We start from the raw sequence: 24,405 nt of genomic DNA on the forward strand, positions 1-24,405 counted from the left end.
CGACCTCTGTCCAGATCTGCGAGTTGAGTACATGCATAGTCGTATGATAATCTATGTATGTTCGGGGGACATACCCTGTGAGGTTGGTGCTTTTGGTCGAGTTCCGCATCTTGTCGCCCTGCGTCTGATAATCCCCTTGGGTCTCCACGTTCTCATGATCTCTTTACATCCTTTTCTCTCTCGTACATTACTTCCTCTGCATATACCTTCACCTCAGTTATCACACGAGAAAGTCCTGAAGTCAAACTATGGCCGAACACGAGTTTCCGGCCGCTCAGTACGTATCCTCCAACCAGTTCAATTAATCCATGTTCAATCTGACCGAAACCCCTTCCAAGACTGCACGGGGAGAAACACAAAGTGGATGATGATTCTGTGAAAGCCATCCACGACATCACTGGGGGCCCACTCACGGCAGATACAAAGGCACTCCCAACTCTTAAAGAGCACGGCTTCATCGGTGACAGGGAGGGACCACATTCCCCGAGCGAGGATACCGAGATTGGCCAAACCGAAGACGGATTGGAGCCAAACGAACACGAGAAGAAACATCTGCGTCACGTTGGCGAAAGCCTCCCTTTTTCCACCTTCCTGGTTGCTTTTGTCGAGCTGTGTGAGCGTTTCACCTTCTACGGTTGCCAGGGTATATTCCAGGTGAGGACACTCACATCGCGTATCCAAGTGACGCGGAGATTTGGCTAACGTCTTGACAGAACTATGTACAGCGACCGCTTGATGGATCTCAGGGACGAGGTGCCCTGGGAATGGGACATCAAGGCGCAACAGGACTGACTACCTTCTTTAAGTGAGAAATGCCTCCCTTCATCATCACCCTGCTGTCAATTTTGTAGCTAACCCTCACACCAGCTTCTTTTGCTACGTCACACCAATACTGGGTGCGATCGTTGCCGACCAGTACCTGGGCAAGTACAAAGCCATCCTTTACTTCTGCGTGGTCTACCTGATTGGGCTTTTGATCCTGTTTACGACTTCATTGCCGGTCTCCCTGCAGAATGGGGCCGGCCTCGGCGGGTTCATCACAGCGATCATCGTTATCGGCATTGGAACTGGAGGTATCAAGTCGAATGTTGCCCCGTTGATTGCGGACCAGTATAAGCGCAGGAGAATGGTCGTAAGTAGCCGAGCACTCAATGGTCATAGTTGGGCGAAAAGGAGAATACTGACGCAAGAAAGATGTCAACCACTCCGAAAGGCGAGCGAATCATCATCGACCCAGCCGTGACCATCCAGCGGATCTACATGATCTTTTACACCTGCATCAACATCGGTGCCTTGTCTCTCCTGGCGACGCCGTACATGGAACGCGACGTCGGCTTCTGGTCCGCGTACTTGCTCTGCTTCTGCATGTTCTGCGCCGGCACCGCGGTTCTCATCATGGGGCGCAACATCTACGTCGTCCGGCCACCCCAGGGGTCCATCATCACGGACGCGTTCAAGGCAGTTTGGCTCATGATCAAGCACCGTGACCAAAATGCGCCGAAGCCGAGCTGGATGGCGGAAAGAGGCATTCACAAGACGGTCCCGTGGAACGACCATTTCATCGAAGAGTTGAAGAGAGCGCTGGTCGCCTGCCGGGTCTTTGTCATCTATCCGATCTGTAAGTTCACCCTTGGAAAGTAAAGATTGAGATTTCATTTTGCACATCGAGCAAAGGAGGAAAACATGCTGATGCTACACGCTTAGACTGGTGTGTCTACGGACAATTCAGTGGCAACTTTGTCACCCAAGCCGGTCAGATGCGAGGACACGGAATTCCCAACGACTTGATGCAGAATTTTGATCCGGTGAGTACGCGGCTCTGGGAAGGGAACCTTCCTTCTCAGATAACGAGAATGCTCACGAGTCTGCCTGGAGATCTCCATAATTGTCTTTGTGCCCATCTTGGATAGATTCGTCTACCCTCTTTTGAGAAAGATGCACATCCCTTTCCCACCAATCAATCGAATTGTCTTGGGATTCTGGATCGCGTCCCTTGCCATGATGTACGCCGCAATTGTGCAGCACCTAATTTACAGGTAAGTGATCGGAACGGGCGACGGAGTTTCTTGCTGACGGGACGCCACAGCTCCGGACCGTGTTATAAGCAGCCACTGTGCGACGCGTCGCTTGTCGATGGCGTCGCTGAGGGCAACAATGTGCACATTGCGATCCAAGCCCCGGCTGTAAGTGGAGAACCAGATCGCGCATTGGGTACCGACGTTCAGAGGCTGACACTCCGACACAGTATATGCTCATCGGTATCTCCGAAATCTTCGCCTCAGTGACAGGTCTGGAGTACGCATACACAAAGGCTCCCCCGAGCATGAAGTCTTTTGTGCAATCCATCTATCTCCTTACCAATGCGTTTGGTTCCGCGCTAGGAGAGGCACTGACGCCAGTGGCTTATGACCCTGCCATCCTGTGGATGTTTGTGGGACTTTGCATTGCGAGCTTCTGCGCTGGATGCCTGATTTGGATCCTATTCCATGGGTTGAATGAAAGGGAAGAGGAGATGAATGCACTGGACGACGATGTCGAAGAGGAAGGCGGATATCGCAAAGGAAGCAAAGTTACATATTGACCGAGAAGGCTGAGTGCCCAGCACTCGGTGGTTTAAACTTCTTGTGGAGAGCAAATATTGGGAGGGCTGATGTGTTGTGCGATGCCAGAAGAACAGCGTCTAGACCCAATCATCGGAGCATTTCCCTTGGGAGGGGATGATGGTTTGTGTTCAAATCCGGATCTGGAGCGGGTGGCTGGGACAAGATGGTTTGACGCACATTGGCTGCCAGAGATACGCAACAATTGCTACTTGTAGCTATGGCCAGGTCGTTTTGAATCCATTGCGTACTACATCATTATTACTGATCAACAAGCACCGCGCTGTAAAACCCCGCGCCCGCTTAGAGCAAGGTACAAATTGTTGTAGGGTCAAGTGATCCTCGACGAATCCCAGAGACTCAATCGCCCAATATCGAGCACTGGAGGGCCAAGGGCCGGGGAATAAGCGAGAGACACAAGCTCGCACCTAGGCAGGTCAAGTGCGCAGGCGTCGCAAGCCGCGGCTGTGGGCGAGAGAGGTGATTCGTGAGAGGCCGGGAAGGCGTGGGCGTTGGTCTCTAGTTTCCGTGCCGCAGGTGCGGGTGGCGACAAGGGCGTGAGGACGGAGGGTGGCCGTAGGGATCGAGGGGGAGTGGGCGGTGGTCAGGGCAAGGTTGTATCGAGGAAGTTGTGCTGGGAAAGAGAGTGAGTAGGATTTCATCGAGATATTGAATGATCGAACGATTGTTCCTTGGTCAATCAAATGTCTTACGAAGTACTCGGTATAGAAGATGTGGATGTGGATGTGGCGCAGGAAGAAGAAGAAAGTATGAATGAATCATGATGCAGGGATCCCGGCCATCCCGCAGCCAGGCAAGCCAGGGCTTGGGGAGGACCACCGAGGACCTCACTAAACAACTTAGGCAGTGCTAGGCACCTGGACGCCGAGTAGCTTTCTTTAACTAAACCGGATTTCCGCAGGTGTGAGCATCGCAGTCACTGCAGTTCTCCCGCCCAGCCCAGCCCTTCAATATTCTCTCTTCTCCCCCGCGCGCGCGCAGTCTTTCCTCGGACTTGGTCTCGTGAACCAGCATTGGCACCACCATCACCAGCTTGCCAACTGCGCCATCCTCACCCTCTGCCATCACCCTCTTCTTCTCCAGCTCCTGCATCACTATTACCTCGTTCATCCCGTTCCCATTAACCTCGATCTTCTATCATTCTGCAACAGCAGCCGCAATACATCCTCCTTCATCTTAATTGGGGATGCTGCATCCAAAACCGCCCTACTGAAGACCTGCACATCCGCCATCTGGGCCAATCCCGTCTCCGAAGCAGAGGTTGCTTCTTCCCCCTTGAAACAGCCTCCCCCTTCACTTCGTAACCTTTTGTCACTCAATCCGCCTCGTGTGTGAGGGAGGATTCAGGCCCATATTGGAGCGCCCGAGGACCAATCCTAATCTCACCCTTGCTTCGATTGATCGTTCCGTCACTCCTCGTCGATTACGGATTTGCATACATCGAAATCGATCGCCACCTACTCCTCCCTATCCTTCGCGACTCGTCATCTCTCCTTTTTGTCCTCCTGTTCATGTCTCTGCCCATCTACGACTGGTTCGAGGGATAATCAGTGCTTTCCTCCTGGATCCGTGGTCGCCGGCACAGCTTAGATGCTCCCATCAGCACCCGGTTGCGCACCCGCCATCTGCACATTGACTACGTCGACCCTGCCGAACACTTTTTCTGCGCCATCATATCTCATCTAAGATGGCTTCTTCAACATTAACTACGACGGCGTCGTCCACTGCGAGCCCAACGGGGAACCCTGGTGGCAATGGAGGTTCTGGTCCTAGTTCGCCACTACTCTTTTTCGTCGCTCTCGGCTTTGGTGTCGTCTTTACAAACTTATGGTGAGCCTCAGTTAACTTCGGGCATCTCTGAATCATCTAATATTGTTGTGTGTGTGCCTGTCAGGATTATCGTTGGTGTCAAATACTGCTTCCGATATAACCAGCGCAATCGACAGCGCATGAATGGCGAAGATCCGGACGGAGTGGATCTCGCAGCGATGCCTCGACAACACCGCCGCAGGCGCGAGAAGAAGCTCATGACCATCGAGGAAGTCAACGAAAAATTCCCTCTGACCAAATACAAAACTTGGCGTTCGAATCGTGCCGATGAAGGCCTGCCCACTGCTGGAGGGATTACTACTGCTTCTCGACCGGCTAGCATACACAATGCTCAACGAGATTCCAAAGAGTCAAAGGAAATGGAAGCCCAGGAATTGGCACATGCACAAACAAACACTTCGTCCGAGGAGAAAACGCCCGAGCATGGCGAACCAGAGCTTGTAGAGGCTGAAAAGAGTGACACGGAAAACCGGCCAGTTACGCCGTCCCGGCCCAAATCTAATCAATCCACGGTGACACCAGGTACTCCCGTACACAAAGTCACCAGTCACGATGACGAGGACGAAGACGAAGAACGCATCCAGACGGCCCTTCCGCCCGAGCAATTACCTGACCCCGGCGATGCTTGTGCCATTTGTATTGACAATATCGACGATGACGACGATATACGTGGGCTACACTGTGGCCATGCATTCCACGCCTCTTGCGTTGATCCTTGGTTGACATCACGCCGAGCCTGTTGTCCTCTCTGCAAAGCGGATTATTACGTCCCCAAACCTCGACCCGAAGGTGCCGAAGTGCACCCAACAAACCTGCAGCCGCCTCCAACGGCATTCTCAATCATCGGAAATGGTCGACCAGGCCGAAGACCGGCAATGATCATACCGGGGCGATTTATGAGCATCGTGTATCATGATCGCGATCGACATGGATTTCCACTTGTGGTACGTGCGGAGCGGACAGATCAGTCAAATCGAGAACAAAGTCGGAGGCAGCAAGGAGACAGATTACCAAGCTCAAATACGGCTGCGGGTCACGAAGGCGTCGATACTCAGTCGTCACGGAGACCACGGTTTGGCTTCAGAATACCAGGTCTAAGTCGACCAGCCCAGACACAAACGGCGGCTCCGGAAGCCCTGCCTACGCCCTCGCAGCTTGAAGCTGGAAGATGACGGGAAGCAACCCCCAGAAGCAACGATAATGATACGAGTTTTATGATAATTCTGACGAGAGGCTTCTTGGCATTTGTTGGTTTCCCCGGGCCTTGGATAGGTGAAAACTCTGGGAGATGCATGGGCGAGACCAATTGCTCTGTTTGCATGAATGCTGAAAGGCCCGTCACTAGATAGTTTGCATGGTATGAGCAACAACTGCGAAACTTTACGTCTGCATATGTCCGGCAACATGGGGCTCAACAACTTTGCACTGCACTGGGTTCAGGAGTGGACAAGAACTGCGATTGATCTTGTTGGGATGTTGACCTCGAGATGTGATACCCCCGTCTCCATTTCTTGGCTATATGGCATATTGTATCTTTAGCTTCTCAGACTGTACCTGGACGAAGACTAAAAATGGACCATATTTCTTTTGCTTGTGTGGAGCGTGCATGGTGCATTTGGAATTTCGATATAGAACGCAGGATTTGTGTATGGGCATTAATTGATGTATTACTAACGCCGTACGGAGTTAGGCACGTGATGCCGAATGATACGTCGGAGCATTTACCAGGTGACACGCATATTATCCCGACGAACCGAGTCCCGAGTCCCGAGTACGGTGATGCATAGCTGGACACAGTGTCAATATCCCAGCCCATTGTGTAAATATTAAAGCTGTAATTACCTCGTATGTAAGAGACAGAGACAGAAGTAGAAACGAGGTAGACATGTGAGAGAGAGGGGGCGGTATGGTTTTTATTTGTGCATTTTCATGTTCATTTTCAACGGCACTCGGGTGTCATGGCCAAGGACATGGATGTGGACATGAATATAGATGTGTGATGTGTACCGAGTATTGTGATGTGTATGTACGGAGAGGTGTGCTGGAGAAACTTAGGGTTGTCGACTGATCCAAGCCTGTGAACTTAGCAAACCTGGCCCCATGCGCGAAGTTCTTGACGCATTTCATCGTCTGAATCACTTTCCGATTCTTGTCGACGTTTCACGTCGACCTCTTTTTCGATTGAGGCTGTCGGTGCTTTCGTTATCTCGTTTTTGCCCGCTAGCTGGTCGAGCGGCAAGTGTTTGAATTTCAGCAACTTCAAAAGAGTGGTGAATAGCACATCATCCTTCGGAACTCGACGCCCAGCTTTGGTGCTATATTCAGAGCCCATATGCTCAGTAGCTACATGCAACTCGAAGCTGGCACGATCGTTGAATGCTCTCTCAACACCGGTATAGCAGCTGGAGTCACCGCAATACCACTTGATTATTGTACCGTGCGACTGAAGATGGATGTCGATCGCCAAAGTTCCAGGAAAAGTCGCTTCGCACTGCGGGACTTCGCAATGCCAGCCAACGTCAGTACGCTTAGCGTGGACAATATCCTCTGGGTCGAATTTTATTGGGCGGTGCGGTAAGTTCTTATTGACTCTGTATTCTCCATCTGCGAGAGTCCTGGTCTCATACGTCTCGAGCGTCTTTCTCCACATCCCCAACACATTTCTCTTTAATGCAACCCATGAGGATGTCGCGTAGACACTCTGGGATGCGATTCTGTGTCGATTTGGACGTCGTAATAGACTCTTGCATCTCTGTTTCAGTGCCTTGAGGAATACGCTCCCGGTACTCTCCGTCAACAGCCAACAACTTCTCTGATGTTTCTTCTTGTGCTTCGTCATAATCTTCCCCATCTCCGTCGCAGCAATTCATCCTATCATCTTCATCGGTGTCATGCGGTTCGAGCTCTTCGAGATCCGTCACCGAATGGGATGTATCGGTTAATGGCTGGACACGTTGGCGGGCAGCGTAGCGGTTGCGTATTTATATATAATTCAGATCGACGATTATCTCATGATTCTCACGCAGATGTTCTATAATGCCGGTTTTCGTGTATGGTGCGATGAGGGTGCCACACTCCGGGCAGGAATTCTCAGCTGACTGAAATGTGCTGTTCCTGCCTCTGGTCCAGAATCCGGCCCGTGGGATGTCACGCGCAGACGGGGTCACTTTCTTGATATCGTGTGCGTGAATAGAGGGCGAATGCCCCTGGATGCTCGAGTTGGTTCTTCCTGTCGTCCGTGCTCCCGAAGGATATGAGAGTGGACTTTATCTTTCGCTTCATCAATGTAGCCACAATCCTTGCAACCGAAGCCTGTTTTCATGTTATGCCGCGTCTCGCAATGTAGGGGAAGGTCATTTAAAACAAGTCTCTCCTTGCAGCCATCCCAGGCGCAGGCACATATATCGGAGCCATCGCGGATTGACCGATTTGATTCGCGAAACCTGGATTTTGAAATTCTCGGTTCATGCAACAACCGAAAAGGGGTCAAATGTTCGCAAGTGTTTGTGCGCATCCAGCCTCCTACGGTTACCGTACCATTCACTGCCTAGTTAGATTCACTGTCCCAGGCAGTTGCCTTCTTATGTGACCGCCAAGCGTACAGGTAAGGCTGCGGAGCCTCTGTTGCTCAGTCCTAGCTTCTTCCTTAAATATCATCGTTCTTATCAGACTTGCCAGATTCTAATGATTATGAGGTCAAGGCGTAACTTCCAGCTCTCGTCAACTAGATGTACCTTACAGCAGTGGTCGCATTTGTTATTTGCTTGGGACTTCTTGCCGTTGCCGTTGCCGTTGCCGTTGACGTCCGTCATGCCGCCAGATTCTTTCCAAGCCACCCTGACCTTGACGGTCTCACCCGCGTGAGGTGGTCACGTAAAGGAATACAAACACTACGAGGCATTGATGAAAGATGCTGGCACCTGACAAGATCAAAAAAGAACGAAGCGGTTTATCCTGAGGCTTGTCATCATCGGCCAGAACGGAGATCGAACTTCAAACGAAACGTCAAAAAAAAAAAAAAAAAAAAAAAAAAAAAAAAAAAAAAAAAAAAAAAAAAAAAAACTCCCCCGGGTGGGCTCGAACCACCAACCTCCTGATTAACAGTCAGACGCGCTAGCCAATCTGAGATTTTGTTAGTGACAACTTTTCCGAACGGGTTGTTGCAAGGAACAACATACTGCGCCACAGGGGAATGCTCCCTTGTAATTGTTGGTGAGGATTCTGAGACAAAATCATATATTCTTAGCCTCTAAAGTTGGCGCTTCCGGGCTTCCGGGCTTCCATCTTGGCATACTATTGCCTAATGTAACGCCAGCATAATGATCCGACATCCTGCGTAAATGCCTTCGTCGACATTTTTCCGTGCTCTATGACCACATTCTTTGCTTGAGCATATTCCAACAGGCTTCTCTGGTGTAAAAGACCAGGCGATTACAGAGGATGAGCCAAACAGTCGTTACCTTGCGTGACGATCGGTTGCTCGCCCTTATCTTGTTGTGTCCAAGATTGATACATGAAACTCTTTTGAGGAGTCAGTACAAACATGGCAGCCGTGACCGCCAAGAGCATCGACTTTCGTCGCTTATCATAAGCTTGCAGATTTATACACGATCCCCGCGGAAATGAAAAAAAGACGCCTCCTCACCTCAACACCACAAAGTCTGAGGTCGCCTTCTGCATAGTTTGAGTCCCGACTATCAGACCAGATGCCGAAGAAGTCCGCCGCCTGCTATGCTTGTCGTTTGCACAAGATCGGCGTAAGTCATCGATCTATGCATCAGCATGCAGGTACTGATCACATTCTCCTCAGTGTGATTTCATGAGACCAGCTTGTTCGCAGTGTTTGTATACCGGTAGAAACTGCCCGGGCTATCATCAGTCAACAAAAGTTCGTTAATCATTCGAATTGCCAACCAGGACAACAACCATTATCCATCAGAAGCTCCGAATGTGACAAACGACAACATCGACAGTCTAGGCTTCACAATGCTCCGCCCCGCCGGTATCCGAATCGAGGAAGAGCAGATTTTTTGGCGTCTCCCGCGCTATATTTGCGGTTCATGGGTGCTACACCTGCCTTAAATCACTGGCCGATCGACGCACCGCGCGGAAGCCCTTGTTCCAGTCTTGAGGGTAACCTCACTAGTGATTCTGATGAAAGTCAGTCCGGAATCTGCGACGATATCTGAGATCATGTCATGTTACTCTGATGCGCTCCGCAGATTTCGAAAAGTCCTATCTTATGATACATTAGTCTCGCATGATGAGCTCCTAGTGTCTGGTATAGTGTCTCGCATTTACAGAAGTAGGTAAAATCGCTCTCGGGCTCGTTTCCATCCCAACAAAAATTCTAACTGCATAGATAGGCTCTTTTGATAACGTCGCCTTTCGGCTGGTCCATACATGCCTGGGGGGTTACCCATCGTATTCGACGAAAGAATCCGGACTTCTACAAAGATGGCCTGTACCATAATCTTTATCTCGGATTTCGCATTTTTGTCGTATGTTCTGTCCCGGACCATTTTGCTACGCAGGAAAAAGAAAATGACAATGACAAATGGTACAGCTGCTTGAAAGCCTTCTTCTTCGTGAAAAGTTACTTCTCGATCAGCAGGATTGGCGCTCGATTACGGCCCATTTTAGCAACGTAACACCCCCACGGCAGGTGCTAATTACTATGGAACTGGATCTCCGCCACCTGCTGGAGACATACGGTATAGCAATCCGGGACTCTCGAGGTCAGGCCCACTGAGCATGTCTTGGCCGTATGGACGAAACTTCATGACATGATTCGAGGACTACTTCACTAGGAGCAAGACTTTACTACCTCTCAGGGCGGCCCTACTTACTGGCCTGTCATGCGGGAACAGGGGCAAAGTCAAGCTGGAGATAACTCTCCGGGGGCTTAGGTAGTTACTGCGAGAAGTCTCGAGCTAGTCATACGCAAAGCCTATGTAAGGCTCAGGGTGCTATCTAGCCTTCATCATATGGCGTTTAAACTTAACTAACTTTCTACTCTCTCATTTCGTTAGAAATATACGGTCTACGGCTTCCACCTTTAGGTACTACGCCTGACCGGTAGAAGCATTATATACGCCAGCGGACGACGCTTCGGAAGAATCGTTCAATGAAGACCCCATGCGCGTGTCGTGACCTCATTCCCCGGGAAGATCCACAATGAGTCGTGCGTTCTGCCGACTAATGGCAGCGACAGAACTTGTTCAAGGCACCAAAGCTCATGGATTGAGATTCTCGGAGACATAGGATCTCCGCCTTCCGCAGGGAAACATGTCTCTGCCAGAGCGTGACAACTACTTGCGGCCAAACGCCGCAAAGTACCCGAGATATGTCGAACTCTTAAAATCTCTCCGTCGATGCAAAAGTCAGCGAGGCACGCAGAGCAAACCGATTTATAAAAGGTACAATGAACTCCGAACCATCGAGAATGCCTTGTCTGTCTGTCTATCTCTGTTCTTCCTCTCTCGCCAGTTATTCATTTGCAGACCAGCATTGCCAAGATGGCCCGTGATCAAACAGCTTCACGTTCGGTCCGAACTCTCTGGGTCTGGCCTGGTGGCATATTCCCACGACGCGTTGCCTACTACGTCAAAGCGAAATCCGTAACAGCCGACCATCTCAACCGTCTGGGGCTGACTCTGATCCCCTGCACTGTCGACCTAAAGTCCCAAGATCTGGCTCTGGATGCCATCCCAGGCCACGAGAAAAGACCTAAGGGCTTCTCACTTCCCGTCTTGCGCATACAAGACCTCGAATCCTCCAACCACAGCAAATTCATCGCCCAGTCCAGCAGCATCCTCGAGTACTTGGAAGACCTACTTCCAGCGTCGGACGGGCACCCCAGTCTGCGGGGTGACGACGCCTTCCAAGCAGCCAGAGTCAGGGACATCGTCCAACTCATCAACGAAGTCTTGACCTGGTGCAACGTCTATGTTCGACACCTCACGGCATTCAGTCTTGGGTGGAGTGGAATGACAGAGGAACAGCAGAGCCCTCAGGCGGGGGAGGACGCTCAAGTTCAATACCGCCGTCTGTTGACGACACTGCAGTCTTGGACCAATACATGTTCAAAGGGAGTCAGTCTGGTTGGCGCCGACCGGCCCACCCTTGCAGATATCACGGCCGCGGCCGCCAAGACGTCCATGGAAGATCTCTACGGCATAAATCTGTTCGACGGCTTTGAAGGTTTGGAGGCTTGGTGGACGCGATATCAGTCGAGCCCTTGGTTCGTGATCAGAGATGTGATCGACCAAATTGAAAAAGATGGGTTCAACCTTCTTTTGAAATGAGATGGCGGTATGTGAAAAGGGTGCCCTAGTACCAGGCACCAACCCATTAAGAGTGCTAATTGCGATGCTGGGCCAGGATTGGGAAAGGAAGTGTATTGCCACTAATTCTTCAACAAATTTCGAGAGTCCAGTTTAACGCGCAGAACCAGACGGCAATTGAAGATCTCTGCATTTAACGGCCAACAAAAGGCCCATCAATTCAACAATCGTCATCTCGAGATGTGGGTAATAACTCGCTCTTCTCCTGCTTCGTGCTCTATTTCTTTTCTCTATGGGCAGGTCACTTATCCAATACAATTGAGCATCCTGAATGACCTCTCCCAATCCCCTTCTCGATTCCCAAACATCTCTTCCTTGTCCCAGTCTCTCTCCCACTCCAGAGTGTACAGGTTTGGCAGGTGCAGCGGGCTATAGTAGTGCTGGAGACTTTGCCCGGCGCCTATGTCACGAACCGCCAAGTATAACTCGCACGTGACAGCCCCTTATTATTTGTGTGACTCAATGGAGGAACATGGTGAATTCTGCTAGGTCCTGGGGACCGTCTGACTATATACCTTCGAGTAATTTTACAGGGCCCTACCGGCGCTAGTCCGAAGGCCTTCGGCCGAGGACTAGCGTGACGGTCATTACACGTCCTTGGCATCCCTGCCAGTCACATTTGAGCACCGCATGCTCACCGCCTGAGGGAAGCTTCCTTCCCTCATACTTTGAGTTTTCAGTTAAGATATGTATACTATCAAGGAATACCTATACCTACCTGTACCAATCGCTACCCTCTGCCTATCTCTATAGGCCGTTCCTGACAGGTTAGTTCTCTTGAGCTCGGACACCAAGTGTCAGGATCCGTGGTCTTCCTCCGTACTGACTGCTCGTTCCCAAGATTGTCACAGTTGACTAGGGATCCATTGTAAGCGCAGTTGGACTTGATGTTCTTGGAGTTTATTCGCTTGAACCAGTATGTGGTGAACCATCGCCTGTCCAGGCTTGCTCGATGGCCATGCGAGCGCTTGAGTGCTGACTGGTTGTCGCTGATAATGGTGAATTTCCGCGTTGGTGGTTCATCTTGAGTCAATTCCTCGTCGACCTCGCTCAGGGCCGAAACGGGCCATCATAGATGTGATCGGGCAAAGATACCGTAAGGCTAGATAGACGTAACGTTAGCGCCTGTGAGACTGGAGCCTCACTGGCACGTGAGGGAGCAGAGGGGAGTAGAAAGGGAGCGCGAAAGAGAGGAAGGGAGAAATGGGGCGGACGGGGAGCGAGTCGGCTAAGTAGTCGTTATCCGGAGAGTAAAGCGGCGGGTAGTAAGTTAGCGAAAGATTTGTAGAAGACGACGGTTTGGGGATTATGTATATATATATGTGTGTGTGCGTGTGTATAGATATGAAGATATGTCTGTAGATTTGTGTATGTGTATGATGCATGTATGTATGGAGACTATTGTGCATGCCAGGAGATGGTGTATGGTATATGAATAGGCTATAGGATATAGGATATAGGGTACAGGATACATTTCTTCGCCGCGGACTCGTGCATTTCGTCTCGAGACAGACAGACAAAGAGAGAGAGAGAGAGTGTGTGTGTGTATGCGTGGCAGGTCAGTGTCCCCGTCTCTACAAAAGATTGCAACAAAAGACTCATGCTATATCGGTGCATTCTTGGAGGGGTTATGGGAAATCAGTTCTTCTCCTCGTCTCTCCTGGCCGCGGCGGCGGCAGGCCTCCTCTCGACACTCGCCTCGACGTGCTCGGTCATGAGCTCCTTGACGTGCTTGATGAAGATGACGGCGACGATGGCCAGGGCGACAAAGGGAATGATGCTCGCCCAGGCGAGGCGGTAGGCGCGGGCGTAGGCCCAGTTGCGGGCGTCGAGGGCCGCGTCGAGGATGGTGCCGTTGAGGCCGCGCACGGCGTCGAACCCCTCGCCTGCGCCGATGGCCTCGAGCAGGTCCGGCACCGAGCTCGCGGGGAGGCCCGCGCCCGTGGCCGCGCGCGTCACGTCGCGCGCCAGCGTCGCGTCGATCTTGCCGTTGATGATGGCGTCGAGCACCGCCGACCCGAACGCGCCCCCGATCGCCCGCGCCGACAGCGCAAACCCCGACGCGGTCGCGATGAAGGCGTGCGGCGCCGCGAACTGCACCAGCGCCAGGATCAGCGTGAGCGGGCCCGCCTGTCCGATCCCCGCCAGCACCGCGAACGCGTACTGTGCGTGATTCTCGCTGGGTTTGATGGTCGCGTAGCAGATGCAGACGATCAGGAAGACCGTGTACGTGAAGATCAGCGGGTTCTTGAGGTCTTTGTATTTGGTCGAGTAGAGACTGATTTGTCGTGTGTGGTAAGCAAAGTGTATAGATGAGTGATTAGACATCAAGGGAGGGAAGTTCTGAGGAAACATAGCTTAAGAGGGGGAAAGATGCAGCAGGGCTTACACCATGGGAATCGAGAAACCGATCGTCGGCAGTTGGTACGCCAGTTGGCGGATCGAGATTTGCCACGACGTCGTCTCCCATCCGAGATTGAGAATCACTTGTGGAGTCACGCTGTTGACGGCGCTGTAGAAGATCCATCTGTTTGTCAAAGTGTTAATCGTCTCAGAGTTCTTGAACTGGATCGATCATGCGTTGGACAAAGACTTACCCTTCTACCGCAAAGGCAAATACAGCCAGAGGGAAATTATATCCGTTCTTGAACATGACCTTGACGAGAATCAGTATCTCGTGTGCCAAAAGAGGAAGGAATTTTCAGGACGTGCTCACATGGGCAACAATTCCATCGGTTCGTCCTTTCCATTCTATATTCCTTCATTAGCCCATACCGCCCCCAGCAAGCCCTTTTTGGCTGGCAGACTTACCATAGATCCCAAACAAGATCAGCAGAACGATGCCAATGACAAGCGGTGCGATGACATGGGCGTCGCTCCACGCGTACGTGCCGCCGGTCCAGTCCAATGACAGAATAGTCAGGGTGGCGCCACCGACGAAGAGGACGGCGCCGATGGGGTCGAGCGACCACAGGACCTCGACAAAGGTCATCTTGGGGTAGTCGGAGCGGCGGGGCGGGAAGTAGAAGGCCAAGAGCATGAGGACCGTAGCGCCGTGGAAGGCGGCTTGCATCCAGAAGATGTTGCGCCAGCCGTCCTTTTCGACGTTGGTGACGGCGCCGGCGCCGAGCTGTCCAACCCTTCACCACGACATGGCCGGGGAGGGGGGCCGTGATATCAGCAGCCTGGTTGGGAAAGACGCACACATACATACGGGGATACTACAAGGTGTGAAAACAATGACTTACAGGCCTCCAAAGGCGCCGCCGAGAAAGTTGGCTCCGTTGGCAATGGCTCGGTACTTCAGCGGGAGCACTTCGGCAGGGATGGCCACAATGATGCCCAGGGACGAAAGGCCCACGCCGATCAGGATCCCTCCTCCTATCAAGGTGTTCATGGAATGGGCCGTGGCAGACACGACGGATCCGACAAAGGCGACCGACAGTTGAATGCAGGCGAGGTATTTGCGGTCTACCACGTCCGACAGCCTCCCTATGATGGGGCACAGAACGCTCTGAACCAGGAGCGGGCCCTTGATACCACATTAGCGGTTGACTTCGGGTTGGAAGAGAAGAACCGAACAAGGTACCTGGATGATCCAGCCGGCCAGTCCGGGATGACCCAAGTCTCGAATGATAAAGGCAATGACCGAACCTGCGGCCACGACGACGAACACCAAGGTCAAGTTGCTGGCCGCTGTGTCAACAGAGACAGATCCCCAGTGAGATTCTGTTAGAGGGTATATTTACCCAAACATGGTCACGAGCACCACGAGCCATGATCGCCAGCCGAGCGCGACGTGTGTGTTGTCCAGGTGAGAGTCGACCCTGGCAATGGCGTCGTTGACCTCCTTGACATGCTCGACGGCCGTCTCGTGGTGTTCGCCCAACGGCTTGTCCGCGACCTGGACAGGAGCCACCTGCTCGTTCTGTCCGGGATTAACTGTGGAGCTCATGATGGCTGCTTTACTACAAGATACAAAACGACAGAGAGATCAATCAAAGTCAACATGCAATGAAGGGAGGTAGCACGACACCTACACTATGTGTGTGGTGAAGCTGACACTTTCTCTCGAGTTCTGGAGGAAGATGAGAGAAGCCTTTCAGTGCGGTGACAAACGATGTCTGGGGATAATGTGACCAGGCTACCACGTGTCGGTTCCCGTGCCGAAGACGTTGTATCGGCAGTTGTTTTCTGCCAGAGAATCAACTTGATGATTCGGTGCCTTCACAACTCAAGGTCGGGGAATCTCCGCATAAGGGGGTTTGTGCCCTCGTGGTCTACTCTCCGAGTGATATAGGCAAGAGAGACGGGGGGTCGCGTCGCAAAGAAAGGGAATGGATCTGAAGCGCCCACAGGCTAGGGCTAGGCTAAGCTACCCGGCTAAGCTGTCCACATAGCCTGGGGGAGGATACCCTCAGCCACTTGGGATCTAAAAACCCAATCATAACGCACCACTATACGATCCTTTCCTCTTTTGGCCAGCGCCAAGCTGAGCTAAGCAGCCGATCTAGCCGTTCCGAGCGCCTTCGGCATCTCTATGATTGGCCCCTCCTCCACACACACAACTGCGGGGGAATCTTCCCCAGAGACCTTACACTTACCTCTTAACTCCCCCTTGTCTCCCCGCCCTCTGGGGACAGGTCGGCAGTTGGGTTTCTGTCGCAGGGGAGAGGGGGGGAGGACACATCACAAGGCTCTAGGTTGACTTGTTGGTCCCTCGGGTAAGCATAAATACGTTTCCCCCAGTTGGGCTCGGAGAGAATGGGAGAGGGGAGGAAGGAAGCAGAATGCATGGGGGGAGAATGACTGGGACTTTGAAAACTTGTACATAAGCAACGCAAGCATTTTTTTAAAGCCAGCCCCTTGGCTCATCATCCGCCGCCATACTCCCCATCAGCACTTGGCCCGCCCGCCTCCTTGAGCTTGACTCTTTTGCTTGGAAATTCCTTGGCCATACTATTCCCCATCCCACTCTTGCCCCGTCCGTTTACTTGGGCCCTTTGGAACCCTTTGCAGCAACAACAACAACGACATCTTTTTTTCTTTCTTTATCAATTTGAACGCCAACGCAACGCGACATGGCGCTTTCCACGCCGCTGACCCAGCACGCGGCCGTCTCGCCCGTCTACCTCGCCGCGGCGGTTTTCGTCGGTCTCATCCTCTACCTGTTCGTCCAGAGCAAGCGGGCCGGCCTCGACCATGTCCCCGGTCCTTGGCTGGCCAAGTACACCAACCTGTGGCGCGGGTACCAGGCATGGAGGCTCAACCACCACAAGGAGGCCGTCAACAACTACCAGATCAACATGATCGGCCGGTACGGGGACGTGGTGAGGATCGGACCGAAGCATGTCCTCGTCTATGATCCCGAGGCGATTGATACGATTTATGGCTTCAGGGAACGTCTGGATAAGGTGAGTGAGTCTGCAGAGAAAAAGGGGGGGGGGGGGTGGAAATGAGTCGTGTTAGAGGAGTGTGATTGCTAATCATCACCTTCGTTGCATCAGGGTCCCGGATACCAAGTCTTTGTCATGACCGGTAGGTAGATCATTATGTCCATTCCACTGGTGAATTGCATCTGGAAAGAGTGCACCCGCTCATCCGTCTCACAGGCACCGACCAGACCGCTCTGGTCAGCATCAAGGATGAAAAGACGCACGGAATGTACAGGCGGCCCATTGCCCACGCCTATTCGCTGTCCTCTCTAAAGGGCTACGAGCCGTACATTGACGAGACGATCGAAAAGCTGATCAAGGAGCTCGACAAGCATGACGCCGATGGGACTCCGATCAACATGACTCGTTGGCTTCAATACTGTGAGTTCAACCCGCTCACTAAAGTGGCAGATTGGTCTGACACTGTCCTCAAAAAGGGGCCTTTGATGTCATGTCCAAGATCTCGTTCGGCGAGCCGCTCGGCTTCCTCGACCACGGCTACGACTTCAACGGCATGATCCAGGCGCAGCGGGAGAACTTTCGATACATCAGCGTGGCCAACAACTTCCCGCTGCTCGACACGCTGACCAAGCGCAACCCCTTCCTCAAGCTCGTCACGCAGAAGCCGAGCATGTTCTTCACCTTTGCGCGGCGCGTGGTCAGCGAGCGTCTGGCCAAGGCGTCCAAGGACCCCGAGGCGCAGTCGGCGTCGCGCCGCCACGAGGATCTCCTGGGGAGCTTCATTGCGGCGAGAAAGGCGTACCCGCTGATGACGGACCTGCGCATCACCCACCTCACGGCCACGAATGTGCTCGCCGGGGCCAACAACAGCGCCCGCGCCATGGACGCCACCATCCACTGGCTGACGGAGCACCCGGAGGCGCAGGAGCGGCTGAACCAGGAGATCCGCAGCGTCAACATGGCGGCCATGAAGGAGGTCGACACCGAGGGTCCCGCGGCGCTCGAGCTGGCCCTGAAGATGCCGTACCTCGACGCCGTCATCCAGGAGTCGTACCGCCAATTCGGCGCCCCGGCCAACAACCTCGAGCGCGTCGCGGGACCGTCGGGCCTGACGCTGCCCAACGGCACGCATTTGCCACCCGGCACCGTCATCGCCATGAACGCCGCGTCCATGGCGATGCTGCCCCACGTCTTTGGCAAGGACGCCCGCGCCTTCAACCCGGAGCGCTGGATGCGGCAGCCCAGCGAGACCGAGGACGAGTTCCGCGAGCGCAAGGTCCGCATGCACCGCTCCATGCTGGTCTTTGGCCATGGCAGCCGCAGCTGCATCGGCAAGAACATTGTCCAGCTGGAGCTGTACAAGATCTGGGCCACGCTCTTGAGGATTTATAAGGTGAGAATTAGCCTTTTTTGTTTCCTCGCTTTTATCCTTTTCTCTCCTCCTTACCTCTTCTTTCCTGCGTTGGCTGTTCGTCTGATCCCAGGGATGGGTGGTTTAATACGTGGCTGATGGCCGACTGACACGCTCACACATGACAGTTTGAACCCGCCGACGTCAAACTCCACCAGGTCATGACGATCCCGCGACGACGAGAGCAGCGGACCGAGAAGTCGGTCGAGATTTGATCAACTAGTCAGACAGACTTGTTTGTTTCTTCTTATCATCGCGTCAACTTTCAGTCAGTCAGTTAGTGAGTTGTCAAGAGATGCCAGGAATGGAGATGCGGATGGAGACCGGAGGAGAGGAATGGAGGAAAGGAAGAGAGAGAGAGAGTCTCTGTGTGCGTGTGTGTGTATATGTGTCGCCGTGAAAGCGAATCCTTCTTCAACGTCAACATCACCAACCACCAACCAGCGTCACCATATCGTTATGCTCATTGTTATGAATCCTCTTCCATCGCGGTGATCCTCTCACTTAGGTAGTCAATATGGTAGTTTCGTCCAACATCTCAGAAAACCCCAGCGTTGTGGCTTCCGTCATAGACAGCGGTCGTTGATTCATAGTTTTTTCTTCTAGATAGATCAGAAATTGGCATCTTGTCAACTGATATTCTTACCATTCATGTCCAGGGAAGTATGAAGAGGATTTGTCGGGTTCTGTCCTGCGTCCCGGATAAAATCACAGTGCTTAGACGCCTCTGCCTTGCACCATGGTGAATACAGATGCAAAGGGAAACCGTGATGGGATGGGATGGAACAGGCGAGATGGGTAAGGATTTTATGACTCCCAAGACGTGCGAAGGACTCTTTTGCCTTTTTTCTCCCATAGAGAGGAGTTTTTCTCAATCTATTCATCTCCCTATTGATGTACATGTACATGCACATGTACAATAAAATAGAAATTTCTTTTTTTTTTCGAGCAAAAGGTCCAACCGCCCCCAAGCTGTGTGTATGTGTGAAGAACTCTGACACCAAAATAATAGTAAAATCCCTCTGTTCTGTTGGATTGCCCTCCATGAGGCCGTAGAATAAAAGAAAAGAAACCGAGAAGACAAGAGAGGAGAGTGTATAAAATGAATAGGAGATGATATGAGATGATATGCCCAGCCCGCCCACCCACCAGCACCGCCTTGATGTATAGAAAACAAACTAAAGGAGGCCCTGTTCCCCCCTCCCCATCTTTTAAGCATTTTGTGCGTTGGAGTCCTTTCGCTCTGTCGCTTCGCCAGCCTCCTTGGACTCAGTCGGCTCGTTATCACCCTCACCACTACCATCTCCTCCACTACTAGCAGTAGCAGAAGTAACAGCAGCGCGAACCTTCAAGCTGCGCCACTCGACCAGCACACTCCCCAAGATGGTCGCGACGCAAGTCGCCACGACGAGGTAAAAGACATGGACGAGGGCGTCGTTGTAATCGGCCAGGAGGACGGCCAGGTCGTTGCCACCAGCGAGATTGCGCAGGTCCGTCGCGCCCGAGGTCGTGGTCACCGCGTGGGGATCGACGCCGGGCAGATCGGCCGTCAGTTTCGCGACGAGGCCGTTAAGGAATATGTTCTCGGCGACGGGCAGGAAGATGGCGGAGCCGAGGAAGCGCAGAAACATGACGACGGCGGTGCCGGTGGCGATGTCAGGACGGTCCAAGACGGTTTGCACGACGTTCAGGCCCTGTTGAGCGCCGAAGCCCAAGCCTAGCCCCAGTATCACCTGGTACCCGATCCACGCCGGGTGGGCTGTCGTCGAGGTAAAAGTGCATAACAGGCCGGCGCCGATGGACGTGGCCACAGAGCTGAGGATGAAGAACGGCGTGTAGTAGCCAACGCGACTGATGATGATGCCCGACGAGATGGAGGCGATGACCGACGACAGCACCAGCGGGAGCAGCATGATGCCCGACTTGACGGCGCTGACCCCCTTGATGGCCTGGAACCAGATGGGCAGGTAGTAAACGGTGACCATGACGCCGGCGCCATTGAAAAACGAGAACCACAGCGCAGCCGCCACGCTGCGCTGCTTGATGATCCGGGGAGGGACGGTGCCGTCTTCTTGTTTCCAGACCTGGATTCCCCCAAAGGCCAGGCAGAGTACGGCACAGAGAACCAGCAGGACAATGACTCTCGCATTGTCCCACGAGTACGTGGTCCCTCCCCACTGGAGAGCCAGGATCAGACAAATGATGCCGGGGAAGAACACCAGGTTTCCCAGGGGGTCGAGCTGCTTCACCTTACCCAGGATCCCGGGGGCGCGTTTGTCGAGTTTTTGGTGGGAAAGGCGCAGGACGACCATGGTGACGACCACGACCACGGCGCCGATGGGGAGGTTGATGTAGAAACACCATCTCCAGGTGACGTTATCGGTGAATGCCCCTCCGACCAGAGGCCCGATGACGGACGCAATCGCAAAGATACCCCCAAAAGCACCCTGCCAGATCGGCCGTTGCTGAAGAGGGACGGTGTGGAACAGGATGACCATGACGCCCGAGAACATGCCTGACGCACCCAGGCCTGCAACGGCGCGACCGATGATGAAGGCCACAGAGCTTGGCGCCGATCCACACACTGCTGAGCCGACTTCAAAGAGCACAATGCCCGACAGGAAGACGGGTTTTGCCGGGTAGAACTTGTAGACCTTGCCCATGAGGAGCTGGAAGCTGCACATGGTGAGCAGGTACGCGCTGCCATACCACCCAATGTCTGCGATGGAGTCGAACTCGTCGGTGATTCGTGGGATGGCCGTGGATATGATGTTTTGGTCCTAGAGGAGTTGGTCAGTCGAGGTGGGAGAGATTGTAAAGGCATTGGAAGTACCAAAGTAACCAGGAATATGGCAAGGTAGCCTGCGAGCATGATCAGGATCCTCTTCCGCATGCTGGGATATCCATCATCTGTCCCAACACTCTTCTGCTGGGTGTCCGCCTCTGGGTCATGTTTGGCATCATCGTCGTCGTGTGAAGAGGTTCGTGTCATGGTGGAAGCAATGCTGGGACTCGTGCTGCGCAGGAATAGAGATGTGAACTGAGGCAAGCTGGAGAGTCCATGTCCGCAGTCTGCAGACCTGACAGCCCGCTTCCTTAAGTACCTGGCTTTTGGTAGTTGGTGGTAGCCTGCTTGTGGTTGAATTTGTCCCCCTTTTTTGCGTTGTATTCACTTCGCTTCGCCTCTCGGGGCTCAAATGTTGATTTTTGACCTTCCGAGCGCCGAGATCAACATCAGGTGAAATACCACCACCACATCAACAAATCCTCCCATCTCTACAAAATAACCCCTCTCTCCGACCACCGAGTATTTCCCAAAAGCGAGGGAGAAATAAAGTGAAACTTAACCATGTCGCGCCCCCTGACTGAGGACCCCGCGACAGCGACAGACACAACCGCAGACGCCAAAGGCTTCTCCTGCTTGGTCTGTCGCCAGCGCAAAATCAAGTGCGACCGCCAGTCTCCATGCGCCAACTGCGTCAAGGGAGACACACAATGTAGCTTCGTCCCGCCGACGCGCGGCAAGCGGAAGAGGACGAAGCCCGCGCGCGAAGGACTGCACGCCAGACTGAGACGGTACGAAGAGATGCTCAGGGCGTATGGCGCGAAGATCGAACCGTCGCTGGACAGTGACGATGGCTCGGATATGGAATCATGTGATAAATACGATGCGGCTATGGTCCACAAAGACAGTGAGCCTCATGTCGATGTCGACGTCGACGGCTCCGGTGCTCCTGGAGGACTTGGTCTGGCTAGAACAAAGCTGGTCACGAGAGAAGGCAACTCGAGATACTTTGACAGGTTTGAGACCCTGGCGTCCCTTTCCCTAGTGAACAGTGTCTAAGTCCTACCCTATCCACAGCGCCCTCTGGTCCAACTTGGGAGACAAGGTGAGAGTGTTGGCGAAGACCCATATTCAAGAAGCATCCTCTTCTAACACACTCCGTCGATAGTTTCATCATCCGGACGAATACGCCCCCGATGGCGTCTTGGACGAGGCCAGCGTGAGCGAATGTGCCCTGTTTCTAGGTCCGCTCGACCAAGCAAGCCTTCCTCATCGCTCCAGCACCTCCAACACCTTCGACCTCGTCGATTACTTCCCCCCTATGGAGGTCCTGCGCAAGCTGAAGGATATCTACGTGGACCGAATCGATCCGGTCATGAAGTTTCTGCACATCCCGACATTCTGGGCCTCGTTGACCAATGCACTGCAACATCCACGCGAGACACCCAACAGCCTGACGGCGGCCATGTTTGGGTTTTGCCTTGCTGCAGTCCGCGCGCTAGATGACGACGAATGCCATCGTCTGCTGGGAGGACCACGACCGGTCATGCTGACGCGATATCGATCGATGGCTCGGCAGGCCTTGATCAATGCTGGACTCCTGCAAACTTCAAGTCTCATGACCTTGCGAGCATTTTCGTTGTTCCTGGTAGAGATCACGTACTCCTCTGAAGTTTCTGTTCTGAATTGTCCTAACACATGCTGTGTAGGTTGGCGTAAGAATGTGCCTTCGACATGACACCCAGTTCATCTTGTCAGGAGTGGCCGTGCGGCTGGCGCTCAAAATGGGTCTCCACCGCGACGGGGAATCGCTGGGCCTGTCGCTCTTCGAGACGGAAATGCGGCGTCGGCTCTGGTGGCACATTGTGCACATCGACTTCCGCGCCGCCGACATGTTGGGTATGAGACCGTCCCTCGATCTGACCATTGGAGACACCAAGATGCCTCTCAATGTCGAGGATGAAGACCTTAGTCCCGACATGGTCGACCCCCCACCCGAGCGGGATGGCATCACCTCGATTGCCATGTGCCTCGTCCGGTGTGATATCATGAACTCCCTGCGCAGCCTCGCCTCCCCACTGTCGAATGGTGTTCACTGGGACATCCTCACGAGTCCAGACACCACCACGGCCAAGAAGGACAGCGTCATAAACCAGATGCAGGATCTTTGGGAGAGAAAGTATCTCCGATACTGCGACCCGTCGAACCCCTTGCATACCTTTACATCCGTCATGATCCGGTCTGGAATATGTAAGATGAGGCTCCTCGCCCACAGTCCACGACGACGGTTCGCTGGACGACGGGTCAAAATCCCACAGGCGGAGCGAGACATTGTCTTTGCCAACGCCGCGAAACTGCTGGAATACGCCGTCTTGGTGTTTGGCAACCAGGCACTGCAAAAGTACGCGTGGCGCATCAGCACGAGCTATCTCTGGGACACAATGCTCTGCGTCCTCATCGAGGCGCGACATCGCAAGCCAGGACCCGAGCTTGATCGCCTGTGGCAGCTGATTGGCGTGGTGATTTCGCAGAAATCCGAGGCCTTCAAGGAATCCACGGGCCCAGTGTACCTGGCACTGAGTAAATGGACCCTGGAGGTCTGGGACGACCATGTCGCCACCGCGAGATCAGAGGGTCTCCCGGAGCCAGTGACGCCCGAGTACATTACGGCGATGCGCCAAAGTTTCAGGGCGTCCAGACAGAGTTCTGGTCGGCGGCCGAGTGATCAGGACTTTGCCAGCCTGGGAAATTTTCAGGCTGGAAACCAGGGTGGTGGTTATCTGCTCGAGTCTGATACCCTTGACTATAACTTCCCCGATCTCGTTTCATTTGAGATGGACCCGAACGAGTGGACGCAATGGGAGCAGCTGCTTTCGGGACATTTTGGCTTCGGTCAGATGGAGGACTTGTAACAGTGCTGCAGAGTCGCCTGGATTGAGAGGGGGTTTCCATGGAAGACATTGACGCAGCTTCCTTGCCAGGATCAATATCTGACCGACAAAGTCAAAGGGGAAAT

General features: G+C 53.2%; 8 protein-coding genes across 8 annotated transcripts; 5 read left to right on the plus strand and 3 right to left on the minus strand.

The window, feature by feature from the left end:
• Positions 1-248: 248 nt before the first annotated feature.
• Positions 249-2,581, plus strand: Z517_09867 (uncharacterized protein; the record flags this gene model as incomplete). Its single annotated transcript, XM_013425775.1, has 9 exons — positions 249-277; positions 339-654; positions 714-805; positions 868-1,132; positions 1,195-1,618; positions 1,705-1,805; positions 1,876-2,036; positions 2,087-2,183; positions 2,246-2,581. The coding sequence occupies 9 exons, from the start codon at positions 249-251 to the stop codon at positions 2,579-2,581; spliced, it is 1,821 nt and encodes a 606-aa protein (XP_013281229.1).
• A 1,727-nt stretch (positions 2,582-4,308) lies between these two features.
• On the plus strand, positions 4,309-5,623 carry Z517_09868 (uncharacterized protein; the record flags this gene model as incomplete). Its single annotated transcript, XM_013425776.1, has 2 exons — positions 4,309-4,451; positions 4,516-5,623. 2 exons carry the CDS (start codon positions 4,309-4,311, stop codon positions 5,621-5,623), a joined length of 1,251 nt encoding a protein of 416 aa, XP_013281230.1.
• A 911-nt stretch (positions 5,624-6,534) lies between these two features.
• Z517_09869 (uncharacterized protein) lies at positions 6,535-7,290 on the minus strand (the record flags this gene model as incomplete). The annotated part of the gene is made up of 1 exon (XM_013425777.1): positions 6,535-7,290. One exon carries the CDS (start codon positions 7,288-7,290, stop codon positions 6,535-6,537), a length of 756 nt encoding a protein of 251 aa, XP_013281231.1.
• Positions 7,291-10,969: 3,679 nt separating this feature from the next.
• Positions 10,970-11,758, plus strand: Z517_09870 (uncharacterized protein; the record flags this gene model as incomplete). The annotated part of the gene is made up of 1 exon (XM_013425778.1): positions 10,970-11,758. One exon carries the CDS (start codon positions 10,970-10,972, stop codon positions 11,756-11,758), a length of 789 nt encoding a protein of 262 aa, XP_013281232.1.
• Positions 11,759-13,435: 1,677 nt separating this feature from the next.
• Positions 13,436-15,752, minus strand: Z517_09871 (uncharacterized protein; the record flags this gene model as incomplete). Its single annotated transcript, XM_013425779.1, has 8 exons — positions 13,436-14,075; positions 14,187-14,324; positions 14,395-14,453; positions 14,514-14,548; positions 14,609-14,937; positions 15,046-15,329; positions 15,387-15,486; positions 15,547-15,752. 8 exons carry the CDS (start codon positions 15,750-15,752, stop codon positions 13,436-13,438), a joined length of 1,791 nt encoding a protein of 596 aa, XP_013281233.1.
• Positions 15,753-16,878: 1,126 nt separating this feature from the next.
• Z517_09872 (uncharacterized protein) lies at positions 16,879-18,819 on the plus strand (the record flags this gene model as incomplete). Its single annotated transcript, XM_013425780.1, has 5 exons — positions 16,879-17,211; positions 17,305-17,335; positions 17,410-17,613; positions 17,670-18,586; positions 18,733-18,819. The coding sequence occupies 5 exons, from the start codon at positions 16,879-16,881 to the stop codon at positions 18,817-18,819; spliced, it is 1,572 nt and encodes a 523-aa protein (XP_013281234.1).
• A 996-nt stretch (positions 18,820-19,815) lies between these two features.
• Positions 19,816-21,596, minus strand: Z517_09873 (uncharacterized protein; the record flags this gene model as incomplete). The annotated part of the gene is made up of 2 exons (XM_013425781.1): positions 19,816-21,384; positions 21,438-21,596. The coding sequence occupies 2 exons, from the start codon at positions 21,594-21,596 to the stop codon at positions 19,816-19,818; spliced, it is 1,728 nt and encodes a 575-aa protein (XP_013281235.1).
• Positions 21,597-21,953: 357 nt separating this feature from the next.
• Z517_09874 (uncharacterized protein) lies at positions 21,954-24,301 on the plus strand (the record flags this gene model as incomplete). The annotated part of the gene is made up of 4 exons (XM_013425782.1): positions 21,954-22,405; positions 22,467-22,494; positions 22,558-23,037; positions 23,099-24,301. 4 exons carry the CDS (start codon positions 21,954-21,956, stop codon positions 24,299-24,301), a joined length of 2,163 nt encoding a protein of 720 aa, XP_013281236.1.
• Between the last annotated feature and the right edge of the window lie 104 nt (positions 24,302-24,405).

Source organism: Fonsecaea pedrosoi, assembly GCF_000835455.1.
Source record: "Fonsecaea pedrosoi CBS 271.37 unplaced genomic scaffold supercont1.6, whole genome shotgun sequence".
Lineage (NCBI taxonomy): Eukaryota > Fungi > Ascomycota > Eurotiomycetes > Chaetothyriales > Herpotrichiellaceae > Fonsecaea > Fonsecaea pedrosoi.